We start from the raw sequence: 14,642 nt of genomic DNA, 5'->3' as shown, positions 1-14,642 counted from the left end.
CAAGCGGCATACATTTAACTAACGTGCACCGAGAGCATTACCAAGAAGAGAGCTTATATGTATAACTATGTACAATTTGCATCCCATCAATTTTACAATGGTGACTCTTCACTATAAAGGCCTTATAGTAGGAAAGATAACGAATAAAAAATGAAAATATCTCCTCTCTTTTTCTCTATATCTCTTACCTTATTTTATCCTTTGTTCTATATTGTTAGTTTGAGCTATATGTCATAACAAAAACAAAATTATTTGGAAATGCCCACATGCCAACAAAATTAAGAAAACTGTAAAGAGGTCGAGCTTCCAAAGGCTTATACTCTGTCGAGGAAATGATAAGCACCGTCGGAACTGGCGGCGTTCGAATTAGCAGCTATCTCCAGCTTCCATACACGGCGGAGACGCATCTCCTTCTTCCCAACGTGCTCTTCTTCCGCCGCTGCAGCCGGCGCTTCTTCACATCCTGCTCCGCCTCCTCGACGAAGCCGAAAGTTATTGTCATTTCGGGACCCACCGGTGCCGGCAAAAGCAAGCTAGCATTAGAGCTCGCTAAGCGACTTAATGGTGAAATCATCAGCGCTGATTCTGTCCAGGTTCTTAGTTATCTAACTCACTCAACGCTTTATTATTAGCCTCATTAATTGCTTACATTTTGATTAGTTAAATAACTAAAATTGCCGTTAAACGAGGAATTAAACTGAAGTATTAACACCTGAACTTGAATGAATCATAAACTTGTCAATTTGTCGAATTTGAATAGTGTTGTTCGACCTCGGCGCTTTATTATTAACCTCATAAATTTGCTTCCATTTTGTTTGTTAAATTACTGAAATTGTGGCGACAAAGAAACTACTGAATTTTTTATTAAATAAGGAATAAAATTGAATTACTAAAACGTGAATTAAAGTTATATTGAATAAATTTTTAAGCTTTTTATTGTGTAGAATTCAGTAGTGTTGCTTGAGGCTTGAAACTCAGTCGATTTATAATTGCGACGTATTGTAGTTAGAAACTTGACATGTTCTCTGGCTTTATAGGTGTATCGAGGGCTTGATGTAGGTTCAGCGAAGCCTTCCATTCGTGAAAGAGAGGTATTGCCTCAGCACGTTTGAGATTATGTTTTACATTAGTATTTTTATTGCATTAGTTCTTGAGTGTATTGGATAATTAGTTTTGCCTATTCTCGGTTTCTGCATAATTAGTTCTTTTGAGGTTCATGTGTTGATGTGTACTGGATTCAGTGGCGGCTCAATCCTAAAGTCACTAAAGCAGTGGCTTTAGGCCCCAAAAAATTAAGGCCCCAAATTTACTCAAATTATATATAATATAAATAATTACTATGTATTTATTATTAGTGATAAATAAATTAGTTTTAATAATTTGTTGTCAATTTTTAAAGTTTATACTAAAAATTGTAGATTATTAAATTTGCATTTACTTCCTATTTTTTATTATTCTTTTTTGTTACCTCACCTCACGCATGGTGGATGGGCTCAACTTCTTAATTTGTCTAACTCGCTTCAACTTGAATCAATTTTGTTTATAACTATGATTTTGTAGAATCTTCTTATATTCTTCAAGTACTTCTTAGATAATTTTTCAATCTTAAGCTAATGAAATTATCAAAGAATTAGATATGAAAAAGCATTTCTTAACCTCGAATGTCTTTTGAGGCCTCTTTTTAAATTTTCGCTTTAGGCCACATGTATTGTTGAGCCGCCTCTGACTGGATTACTTATTTAAGAAGCTTTATTACTATCTGTTGTTCCATCCGAGGATGCAAAATACTTTCTGACGTTCTTGAGTCATGGTCTGCAGGAAGTAGCACATCATCTTGTTGACATTTTGCATCCATCCGAAGGTATTTCTGACTGAATTGGATGGTCTGAAACAACATTTTGCATGAATTTCAATAACTGTGCAGCACACCGCTTCACTGAATGATTCATGATCCACGCCCTCTACATTGTCATTATTCGTGATTATATGAGTAAGTTTGGTGCTTTTGACCTGTGAACAGTAATCAGCGATAAAACCCCGCTGCTTTCCATTTCTGTGGAACATCCAAAACTTAAAATCAATGAAGTGAACACATCAAAGTTCCTTGATTTATTGAAACTCTGAAACTGCCCACAATGTGTTTTACTTGATGAACAAATTCGAAAGTGATAAAATGTATGACTTATTGGCTTTCTACGCGTTTGGTAAACAGTTAAAGTGCTTATAAGCCAAAATCAACCAAAAGTCATAAGTTTCTTTTCAGCTTAAGCATTTTTTATTTGATCAAGTTTCTTATTTATAAATTTCATCCCTAAATATTTTTTTTATAATCACTGAAATACTCTTCCCAAAACAGAACCCCTAACTCACACTTCATTCCATTTTCGACATTCTTCCTTTTCCTTCTAAATATACTTCTAAATATATATATCTTTTAAAATATGTTAAGGTCATTTTGGGCTTTAACAGAAAAGGGCTTTTCAACACTTTTTTACCGAAGACACCGAGTGTTTATTATCAATTGCACTCTGATCAAGAGTCTTTTTTTGAGAGAATCTGAGCCCAGTTGGGTGGGTCGGGACTGTAATATGATGTGAAATATCACTTGCAAACTTTGGTCATATCTATTAAACTGCTGGTATACACAATTTTTATGTGTCCTTCAATTTTTCGTCTTTTAATGCTAATGCAGAAACATTTTTCTTCTTTCCTTTGGGTATGTCATCAGATTATTCCGTTGGACAATTTTTTGAGGATGCAAGGCAAACTGCCAGAGATATCCTTGATAGGGGCCGTGTTCCAATAGTTGCTGGTGGTACTGGATTATATTTACGGTGGTATGTGTAGAATATTACATTTCACACTTGAAAGATTTTGGTAAATTGAGGACGCATTCAAACTAAAGCTAAACTTTTTGCTTGCAACTTATATCAAACTAGAGATTTTGGAAAATTCATTATATAAAACCTATTGATTATGAGAGAGAAAGAATGAGGATATGTGAATAAGCTATGCTGCATTATCTATCTATCAATGTGCTTTGTTATCCTTATAAATGAAGCTTACATATATCCTTTAACTGGTGATAGAATCAGATATTGGATATGCAAGAATTCGGTTTTCATATAGTCTCTACAACTGAGTCATTTAATGTAAACGGGTATAATCTTCCAACTCATATAATACACTGTCCAACGTTTAAGGTTTATTTACGGGAAGCCAGATGTTCCAAAAGCATCTCGAGAGATTACCTCTGAAGTCTACTCAGAGCTTGCAACTTTACAGAATGATTATGACTGGGATGCTGCTGTTCAGTTGTTGGTTAAAGCTGGTGATCCTGGTGCCCAGTCTTTAGCGGCAAATGACTGGTATCGCTTGCGCCGCAGGCTTGAAATTATTAAGGTAATTATGAAAAAGTGTAACTTTCACCTGTGATCCCTCTGATTTGGACCCCTTTTCTGCTATGTTGCTTGGATCCTCCAAAATGCTGCCGCACCCGTGTTGATCCTCCACCAATGCAACTTTTGGAGGATCCGACACACACCCGTTGGCAATTTTGGATGATGCAAGCAAGACAATTTTTTTGTAAGCTAGATCATGTTTTGTATGATATGGTAGAAATTAGAGATTTCTCTGCCATGATTTATCACTTACTAATGTGCTTGCAGGGAAAATCCATGTTTTTCTTGTCAACTGTTGCTATGCTTGTAGCGAGAACTTTTATTGGTTTAGCAAGAGCTCTTTGTGGTTATGAAGTAGTTGAGATGGATTGGGATGTGCTCAACTGTCAGTCCATTTTGTCGTAGCCTGTTCAGTTTATCTCTTGATAAAAATGCTAAGTATACTTTTCGGCTTGCAGTCTAGTGGGTCACCTCCATCAGCCTTTGAAGTACCATATAATTCTTTCAGAGGACAGCTTGATTCAGGTGTAGCAGATGCTGCTGATGTCAAGAATTCTGCTGACAAATTGCAGCAGAGTAACAAAAAGGATTTGGAGTATGATTTTCTTTGTTATTTCCTTTCCACCAATAGGCTGGATCTCTATAGGTCCATTGATTTCCGGTGTGAAGATATGCTTTTAGGTAAAAGATTAATGAAATTGTATGATTTATTTGCTTGCTTTAATCATTCTTTGGAGATCTTAGAACTCTCAATCACAATACTAATTCTTGAACTAATCTAAAAAAAATTATCATCTCGAAGTATGGCAAATGCTGCTTGAACAACTGCTTTTCCTTATCATTATTCAAAAGCCTTCGTGGCGGAACATTGTTTTCTGTCTTAAGATTTATATTGTTATCATGATACCTAGGGCTAATTATCTATCATCTGAGGATATACCTATCAGAAAATATTCTTCTGAAGAACTGTAGAAACATTTTCGACTTGGAAGTTGGATAGTGAACAATGAGTTATCAAATACAAATAAGTATTGGTGACATTCTGAGGTTATTTCGTCAATAGAGGTTAATTCTTCTTATAATAGTTATCTCTTGTACTTTTCTCTAGCAACTTGAAATACCAATCTTAGCTTCAAATAAGATCTTTCTTTTCTAGTTCCTTAACAACTTCAATTGGAATACCTTGATCCTAGTTAATTCGTTATGATGGTGGCATGCTGCAGGAACAGATGGAATTCTATCTGAGGCAAGGTGGCTTCTTGATTTGGGTCTTTTGCCAAACTCAAATTCTGCTACTCGAGCAATTGGTTACCGACAAGTATAGTTTCGTCCCTGTAACTTGAACAAAAAACAATAGTTTGTGTCCTAATATGTGTTTGTTTAAAATCTTTCAGGCAATGGAATACCTTCTAAGATGTAGAGAATATGGAAGTTGGAATTCTGCTGGGGACTTCTATGAGTTTTTATCTGAATTCCAGAAAGCATCTAGGTGGTTTTACGTTCTCTTGTGACTATATTATATCACATAATAGGACAACCTTTCTTTCTTGGCATTTAGATGTAGCAATTTTCTGCAATGCTCTTCTCTCTCTAGTGTCACACTTTCTTTCTGGATGCTTCCGTGTTGTAGTCATTGTACACTATTTGTCATGGCCAGCAGAGAGTTCCACAAACTATACTTGATAGAATTTAAGCTTGTCTCCCCCAGCAGTGTTGAAGACAATTTTTCTGCCGAGAGTTACACAAGCTATTCTTGATAGAATTTAAGCATGTCTCCCGCAGCAATGTTGAAGACAATTTTTCTACTTAACCCTCACTTTCTTGTCTCCTGATCACTTCCGCACTTCATGATACTATTGTCACTTATCAAGAGAAGAAAAGAGCACTATGATTATGGGTGCAAATGTCAGGAGCTGTTGGTACTGCTGCCTAAATCTGCCTACTCTGACTCCAGTCTGGTCCTTTTCATAGACTTGGGGAGCTTTCACTGGTTTTCTTGATTTAATTGGATTGTCTAGAATATAGTTGTTTGCAATTTGTAAGTTATTTGACTGATTCTTACATTCTTGTGCAGAAATTTTGCAAAAAGGCAGATGACTTGGTTTCGCAATGAACAGATTTATGAGTGGATAGATGCTTCTAAACCTTTGGTATGTCATTTCTGTTCCTAAGGAATTTCTATGCCTTTCTCTTTGTTAATAGAACTTTTATCAAGTTGACATTTCTCTTCATTCTGGATGCAGTAGCTGAGCTTTTCCTGGGTTTTAATAGTTGCTCATGATTCCTTTTATTGCAACTATCATATACATACATTCACGCAAGCAGATGTGTGCACGCATCTCTTTGTGTATGCCATAGTTGCATTTTCGGTATTTTGTCATTGTGTGAATATTAAGGCTGATTCTGAAAGGTTCAGAATAATGATGAATCCTTTTCAAAGCAATAATAACCATATTGTGGGAAGATTTTCTTTCAAATTGATTTCATCATAGAGGGAATATAAGTTTCACAATGACTTGTTTTGGTTGTAGACGCTTCTTCTTGCCTTAGGGCTTTTCTTCTCCCAAAGCAGCATGCCATTAGCACAAATTATAGGAAGTGACAATTGTAAGCATAATAAGAATTCTGTGAATTGGAGTTAGTATGAGATTACTTCCAGGTTCCCCTTTTATCGAGGAAAATGTATTTGTTTTTTTTGATAAGGTAAATTGTATTAATCAAAAGGGAGAGAACTCCCGTATACAGGAAGTATACTAAAAAGTAGAGAATTTACATCAGAACATGATTCTCTACAAAAGACGCCCAATCTTCTATACAAGTAGGGGTTATATGAGTGCACCAAAAAGCGATCAAAGATAAAAGACTATTCTTAAGATGTGAAAAAGGAGACTCAATCCCCTCAAAAGCTCTCCTATTTCTCTCCCCCAAACTATCCACATGAGAGCTAACGGGGCGAACTTCCACGCCTTTTGCTTTCTTCTTCTACGGAAACCGGCCCAGCTATATAACATTTCCTTTACAGTGCTTGGCATCACCCATTGAACACCAAAAAGATTCAGGATTGCCCTCCACAAAGCTAAGGATACAGGGCAATGCAACAAAAGATGAATTGCACGCCTTTATGTGCAGAGGCAATCGTGTCTCTTTTCCCTCTGAATAATAGTTTAATTATTTAGCCTACCTTTCGTAATGCCTCATCTCCAAATAGCATGAAGCTCCTCAATATTCTTCTGCTGACATCTGAAAATGCCATTACCAGGAAAAGGTGCTAAGCTTCATATGTGATTCATACAGCAGTCAGGAAAGCCATCTCCAGGTGCCTGAGTCACTTCGTATGAAGAAAGATATTAGAAACCCCCGCCAAGTAGCAGAACTGAAGGCCTATCGTACTAGAAATAGGTATGAACTTGAAAATATTAAAATATAGCTTTTCTCTCTTTTGCTCCTAGGCTGAGGTATCTATCTGCACGTGAAGGCATTTCATTGGGCGTGAGGATTGTGCGGATGTTCTAGACTGGATAAGGACAATGTATGGTGAAGCCACTGTGTCTTCTTTGTTAACCAAAAGCTAGATTGCTTTGAGTTGTTCACATTTTTGTGGAGGTTAGCTTATGGAGATAATTTCTACTACTTTTTAGTATTTAATAATTGGATTTGATCACTACCTTTTCCTTATTTTTTGGATTTAAAGACTGTGGACTCTACTGTGTGCAGTACTCTGGGGAACCCCTTCAGGCAACACTTTTAAGAGAGTTATCTTTCTCTACATCTGTTGTGTTACGAAGGTTGAGGTTGTTATGGATGAAGAGAGGGTAGCAGCTGATGAGGCATCGGGCTGTGGTTGGCTCGACGTCAATCTGTACTTTGAGATTTTTTTTTTTGTAAATGTAGGATTCTGTACATGAACTTCTATCAGCCAGAAAACCATACGTTTTCCATGCTTGAGGATTTGGAGAGCATGTTGTTGGAATATTGTATTTCATTTCTAGTGTCCAGCTCACATCAACATATTGCTGGCCTCCCACTCCCACACCAAAGTCTCATCTTTTGATGTGAGCCAGATAATACGCACTTAAGTTCTATATCTTCTGCATTGAAGTACTCGCATTACAATGGGTATCAGATTTTTTGGACAAGGCGGGTTAACCAAAGGACCAACAAAAGGTTGTCCCATGTCACTTTGTAAATGCCACTGCAAGCGGAGATACTATGATGTCGATGAAAATTACTGTGGTTAAGAAGTTGTGTTCTCTCTTTCTGGCTATTACAATTAAAGAAAGATGCCTAGTGGAATAGTCGAGGATTAATCCCGACACCACCATTTTCAAAAAAAATACGAGAAAAATGATGCGCTAGTGCAGGACTATCAACTGCTGATTTTTTTATTTTTATTTTTATTTTTATTTTTTTATATCTAAAAGGAGTTATTTTCTGAAAGAAAGTGAAAAATCAATCACCACTTGGGCTAACCTTTTACCTTTAAGATGAGAACTAGGTCCGGTATGAAAGCGTGAGCAACGATATGTACAGAGAATATGCTTCATTGGGACTGATCAAGAAAAGGAATATGCTTCATGTGCTACGATGCTAGTGGTGAACTAGGAAAAGATGAAATGAAGTATACCAAAACCAAAAAAAAGAAGAAAAAGAAACAACTAAAATATCAGAAAACTAATGGATCTAGATACCGAGTACAAGCTTGTAAATTGGAGTTAATAGTCTATTGGTTGCAATTACCTACAGACATAATTTGCATGATTCTAATTCATCAATCATCTTCTCTTCCTCTGCCCTTTGCTTTTCAACTCACTCAGTCAACTAATGACTGACATGGTGTATTTTTCACTTAATTGTGATTAATGTATACTTTTACGACTAATTAATAATTTTAGCATAAACAGTAAACTTTTTCAAGTTGGATTTGCTGTAGTCAAAATCTTACTACAAGCATAAAAATTTAGCGTAAGATAACTACACTCTAAAAAAGGAGACCAACTCCTCAAAACTCACGAATCTATCGCCAATAAATGCTCTCCTCATCTTCTCCACTTTGAACATTTTCATTTTCGACTCGCATTTTCTCCGCCGTAGCCTTTTCCTTTTCCTTTTCCTTTTCCTTTACCTTTTCCTTTCTTCATCACAAACCAACCAATTATTTCAGCTATGTTGAGATCTATCGTCCGCAGAACCTCGACCACCGGTGCATACCTCACGCGCCGGGGATTCGCGTCGGAGTCCGCTCCTGACCGGAAAGTAGCTATTTTAGGGGCAGCTGGTGGGATCGGGCAGCCTCTATCACTTCTTATGAAGCTGAATCCTTTAGTATCACAACTCTCACTTTACGATATTGCCGGTACCCCTGGTGTTGCCGCTGATGTCAGCCACATCAACACCAGATCTCAGGTTTACTCTCTGCTCTATCTAGACCTTTACTGCTGTAATTCTCGTCTTTTACTGCGTTACATTTACTGAGTTTTTTTCTTCCAAGTATTTATGGAGTTTTCTGCTGTAATCGTTTTTTAATTTGTGTTCTATCTGATTTACTCATTTCTAGGGTTTTACATCATTAACCGTTCGAACTGGCATTGATCCGTATTTTACGCTCTTCGTGATATGTGTTTGAGTGTGTGTTTCTCACTTTTTAAGCTCCAGAATTTCAACTGCTCTGATTCATCAGTATCCTTTGAGAATTCAGTTTCTATGTTTGTGTGAATCTGTAACTCTTATTTCTTCGAGTTTTATTTCAATTATTATCATATCGCTAGTAATGTTTGTCAGGTATGATGATAAGCAAAATATTAAATTATAATAGGCCAAGAATTATCAAAACAAACTTTTATCACTTTTTATATAAACATGTGTATTAGATCATACTCGTATTTTTAGATTTACAATGTCTAATCAAACATTCAATCACAACTACATGTACTCCAGTGTTTATTATTAGAACTAGAATCACTAGACTATAATCCTTGTATAATTGTCAAGAATCAAAACTCATATAAAGTATACAATTTTAAGATGAAATTTAAGATAATGTATGTGGAAATATGAGAAATATTACATTCCTCTTCTCAAGATGAAAATTTACTAGCGAGGAGTTATTTAAAAGTAGGAACTATCGCGAAGCATTCTACTGAATAGGGGTTTTAGAATAAATAGAAGTATGGCATAGTATATGCACGTCTAGCTCCCATAAGAAGGATGAAGGTGAAGTGAGACTGGAAAAGATCGTGGTGTCACTTAATCTTCTAAGAGAATGAAGTGAGACTGGAAAAGATCGTGGTGTCACTTAATCTTCTAAGAGAATGATATGATAGAAGAAATGTAGTAAGTTGATTTGAAATATGATGATTAAAGTGAAAGATTGCTATGAGGATCTTGAGCAATGGGAAAATACCTAACAAACTGAAAGGTAATTTTATAAAATGATTGTGAGACAGATTTTAACCACGTGGTTGTGGGTTCGATTCCCATAGATGACAACATATTTAAAATGATTTTCTTCATCAATAGAATGGTTGTGGGATCATCAATGTTATATTGTGTGAAAATGGGTCACTAATGCCTGTCATATACACAAGATAAGCGTCGTTGAAACTTTATATGTGAATGCTAAGGTGGATGTGGTCATATAAAAATGGACATAAAGAATTGTCGGGCAAAAAGTGCAAGTATCACACAAAGGATAAAATAATTGAAAGTTGCAATTGCCACAGATGGGTCAGGCTATGCCCTACATAAACCTACACGCAGCTAGTTTTTATTTGCGACACTGGTGATTGAGGGTGCTAAAAGGAGATGGGGTAGTTGCTTGAAAAGACTTGCATTCTCTCAAATCGATACATATGTATCTAAGAGAATAGCACAATAAAAAGAAAAGATACACTTAAGAGATACCAACAGGCTGGATTAAGTCTTACTCATTGTCACACTTGCTTTAAATTTGGATAGGAATAAGTGTTAATTTGAGAACTTTTAATTTTAGGAACTCCTAATTTACCATAGAAGAATTAATATTAAAATGAAATGGACCCAAATAGAGCAAGATATCTGGAGGATATATGTCGTTGAGTCCTGCTAGTTACAGATTGAGGTATAGTTGATTAACCGCTTGGTGTTTTTATTGCTTTAATAGTCAAATGTACCAAGTTTGCTCGAAATATAAAGAGAGATAACTAGTCAGAGATGGTTAACTGAAGAAGTTATATATGAAGTTATTTTTTCCTGATTTATGTGTTTTTATGCAGTTATTGCTAATACTTGTGAGGTCAATCCTTGTTGAATTTGGTATCCAGTAATGTGGGAGTAACTACATAATTAATGCGGATATTGTGAATACAGAGAGTAAAAATGATAACCAAACACTGAACAACTAATGCAGAAGTTAGTTGGGGTATATTTTCACCCATATGGATCTCCAAAAGACCCCTAACTTTACTCATGGTGATGTAATCCTCTCCACAATTAGCGAAACGGTGGAATACTTTTTATCCCACTTGCAGTCCACACACTAAACGACCTCAGTGTCTGATCCTATTCCCTGGCCGTTGCAGTTCCTTGACCATCGATGTTTTTCCTGGCAGGTTTCTGGGTTTGCAGGAGACGAACAGCTAGGACAGGCTTTGGAGGGAGCTGATGTTGTCATCATTCCTGCTGGTGTGCCACGAAAGCCTGGTATGACCCGTGATGATCTGTTCAACATTAACGCTGGTATTGTTAAATCTCTTTGCACAGCCATCGCAAAGTATTGCCCTCATGTAAGTGCCCATATTGGTTTATATATGAGTTTAGCCGTGGGCATAACAAATACTGATTTCTCATCTTTCCTCTACTGCCTACCCTCAAATCTCCAAAGGCGCTTGTCAATATGATCAGCAACCCTGTTAACTCCACTGTCCCAATTGCCGCTGAGGTGTTCAAGAAGGCTGGAACCTATGATGAAAAGAGACTCTTTGGAGTGACCACACTTGATGTTGTTAGGGCAAAGACTTTCTATGCAGGAAAAGCTAAAGTTAATGTTGCTGGTATGCATCTTAGTGTACTTCCTGGTTTAGAATTGCTATTATTTTATTTTACTTGCACCATAAATTCATGTCAAGTTCTCTCCCGACTTACAATTTACTTTGTTCTAGACGTCATTGTCCCCGTTGTTGGTGGTCATGCTGGCATAACCATCCTCCCACTATTTTCCCAAGTAATTCTTTTTTTCTTCTGTTTTATTAAGGTTATTTAAAGATTTAACTCTACCTTGTAACTTTACTTATTCTTTATTGTTATCTCACAATGTTGCAACTAGGCCACCCCAAAGGCAAATTTGGGAGATGAAGAAATTGAGGCACTCACCAAGCGAACCCAAGATGGTGGCACTGAAGTTGTGGAGGCCAAGGCTGGAAAGGGTTCAGCAACCCTCTCAATGGCGTATGTTTCTATTCAGGCCTCTCTTCTATATAGTTTGATTTTGAGGTTTTAGTAAACCGTTCTCTGTTTGGTGGCAACTGGCAAGAATTTTCTGATGTCAACAAGGAATACCTACATATGCGTCTGCTTCTAGCAAATCAAACACTTGTATAGAGGGTTAAGGTCGCTCTATAACTAGGTTTCTTCTGTATGTTTCAACAAGATTTATAAAAAAAAACTATATATTTCAACAGGTTTTCACAATGCTAATGATGATCACTCCAAAGTTCAGACCCTTTTTTGCATGTGCCATCTTATGCCACAAATGGAATTAGTGCATGCTGCACAGTGACCACAGCATCATACAATATTGATTATGTCTTACCTTGAATATAAAGTTTCCATGCATCTATTATTGAAGTGACCTTACCCCACTCAATAGATCAGTAGAAGCTATGGTAATGAAGAATAAAAAGACTTATCTTTGTTTTTACTAGTCCAAAGCTACTTTTTTTTGCGCATCTTCAGTGTGATAACTTAGTTTTGAGCAATTCTTTTCACTTCCGCAGCTATGCTGGGGCCATCTTTGCTGATGCTTGCTTGAAGGGGCTGAATGGGGTTCCAGATGTTGTAGAGTGTTCATTCGTGCAGTCAACTGTGACAGACCTTCCTTTCTTTGCATCCAAGGTAATGCTATCCTCTCTAACCAGACATTTTGTATATGTGTGTGTCCATATCTCTAGTTTGCCCATCTATAGATGGATCTTCATTTTCTGTCAGACGATGACGTTAGTTGAAACCGTCTGTGAATAATTTGGTTATCTCTCTGTTTATGAAGTAAAAATGGGAGATAGAAGATGTAAGGAAAAAAATAGAAACTTACAAACTTTGATTTACTAGGACATGGTATCCGCTTCGTTCTTGTTGTCCATTACTGTTGTGTGAGTTTTGACAGGTCTGATCCTACAGAATTTTCGATTCGAAATGTTAAGAATTACTTATTTATGTGAGTTAAGGTACTCATGGCTCTTAATGCACAAAAGATAGCTTTTACTTTGTTAGCTTTGATTATGGGCGGCCTTGCTAAAGTTATTACTTTGACGTTTATGCAGTAAGACCAATGAGGATTTCATTGTAACACGTTCTTTGGCAAATAATGCCTCTTAACTGCTGGACTCTTATGTTTCTCACATGATTTTCATGCATTATAGGCCATAATAGACTCCAAAGAGTATTCTAATAATTTGGGACTGAAATGTAGTTAATTGATTGGTCAATTGATTGAAAAAGTAGGCACCTCTTGTCGGTTTTTTTGATTCTGATGTTGGCTCTTATATTTACTCTTCTCAGGTGAGACTTGGGAAAAATGGTGTGGAGGAAGTGCTAGGATTGGGCCCACTTTCAGACTTCGAGAAACAAGGACTTGAAGCTCTTAAGCCAGAGCTGAAATCCTCCATTGAGAAGGGAATCAAATTCGCTAATGACAATTAAAAAAAGAAAAATACTAGTTTTTCCAGTAACAATTTTGGATTCGTTGGAGTGATTGGGTTATCTTTTGCGAGTTCCTTGCAGCCTGAGGCATTTGGTTTAGCTTTTATCCAACATAGTAGACGTTAGATATACACTATTCTGCAAATAATCAGGCAAACTTCTGATGATGCTATGTTCTAAAACGTTGAACCTACTACATGCATAAGATTATTGTTTTGTGAATGGTTGGAGAGTTGATGTGGGTGGTGAAAAAGGGCAATGACCCATGTACTGGTTTTACCCTGCTGTATTCTACTATTCTTCAGTGGGAAATGAAGAGATTAGCTATAATAACTTGCAACTATCAATATTCATATATTCGTTGTCCTTTTCTAATGACGAAAGGGGAAGAAGGTTACTGAGTATGACCTTAATTTGGGGTTTTTAGTGTAAGCTTCATGAACTGCTACTATCGGAAACAACCTCTCTACCTTTATAAGGCAGGGGTAAGGTTTGCGTACACTACCCTTTTCAAACCCTACTTATGAGATTACACTGAGTTTATTATTGTTGTATTTCATTAACTGCTACCACTTCAGTTATTACACATGACTGCTTAATTTTCGGAATTACCTGGAACTTCATTAAAATAGTTATTTGTTTGTCTTCCCACAAGAAAGGAACCCAAAGTCTCATGAAGGAAGGAGAACATGGGAACTTTCGCATCCACCAAAAAAGAAAGAAGAAAGCCACCTGAGGGAGAAGGGATATAGGACGATAAACAGAGAAGCCCGATCTACGGCTAAGTTTCTACACAAATATGCAGTACCATGTATGTCTAATTTGCTGTTTGTGATATCCTCCTTCAAATCCCTATTTCAAAGTAATGCCCTCTTTACGCAGACCAAACAAAAACATCCAATTTCACAGAACTTTAGTCAAACCACAATCGTATATAAAATTAATTCAGTTTAAACTTACCATCAAAAGGAAAGAAACTTGCACAACTTGAAAATAAGTGTCAAGGTTGAATTAGCGTCTTCTACTTGTCTTTAACCGAATAAACAAAAAAGGCTAAGGCATTCCTAAACAGACTTCTTACCTCACTTCTCTCGTATTATAAAGTAGCCTGCATGGGGGCAGTTGGTCGACAAATTTTTGTTACTGGACTCTCTAGTCTAAGATTGCAGTAAAAGCCTCATACGTACTTCAAAGCATAACAAGGGGATCATGTATGTCATGCCCCAAACCTGAAGAGGCATGGCCGGCATCCGGTGCCATACTCGGCCCGAGCGTACCACTCTGTAACTGTAAACTCTAGAAGAGTTACCCTCAACTTAGGCCGATGATGCCATATTCTGAATCGTCTGA

At 36.8% G+C, this 14,642-nt stretch overlaps 2 protein-coding genes across 2 annotated transcripts; both read left to right on the top strand.

Moving 5' to 3' along the window:
• On the top strand, nucleotides 252-7,485 carry LOC109226663 (tRNA dimethylallyltransferase 9). Its single transcript, XM_019391486.1, has 12 exons — nucleotides 252-593; nucleotides 1,038-1,091; nucleotides 1,819-1,861; nucleotides 2,729-2,837; nucleotides 3,204-3,402; nucleotides 3,860-4,082; nucleotides 4,625-4,719; nucleotides 4,796-4,890; nucleotides 5,476-5,551; nucleotides 6,661-6,800; nucleotides 6,877-7,004; nucleotides 7,116-7,485. The coding sequence occupies exons 1-11, from the start codon at nucleotides 333-335 to the stop codon at nucleotides 6,971-6,973; spliced, it is 1,392 nt and encodes a 463-aa protein (XP_019247031.1). The 5' UTR covers nucleotides 252-332; the 3' UTR covers nucleotides 6,974-7,004; nucleotides 7,116-7,485.
• LOC109226664 (malate dehydrogenase 2, mitochondrial) lies at nucleotides 8,342-13,645 on the top strand. The gene is made up of 7 exons (XM_019391487.1): nucleotides 8,342-8,804; nucleotides 10,988-11,161; nucleotides 11,260-11,428; nucleotides 11,537-11,598; nucleotides 11,701-11,822; nucleotides 12,371-12,488; nucleotides 13,152-13,645. The coding sequence occupies exons 1-7, from the start codon at nucleotides 8,565-8,567 to the stop codon at nucleotides 13,290-13,292; spliced, it is 1,026 nt and encodes a 341-aa protein (XP_019247032.1). The 5' UTR covers nucleotides 8,342-8,564; the 3' UTR covers nucleotides 13,293-13,645.

Source organism: Nicotiana attenuata, chromosome 6 (assembly GCF_001879085.1).
Source record: "Nicotiana attenuata strain UT chromosome 6, NIATTr2, whole genome shotgun sequence".
NCBI classification, from domain to species: Eukaryota; Viridiplantae; Streptophyta; class Magnoliopsida; order Solanales; family Solanaceae; genus Nicotiana; species Nicotiana attenuata.
The sequence above is the reverse complement of the archived record's forward strand: the minus strand, read 5'-3'. Positions and strand labels throughout refer to the sequence as shown.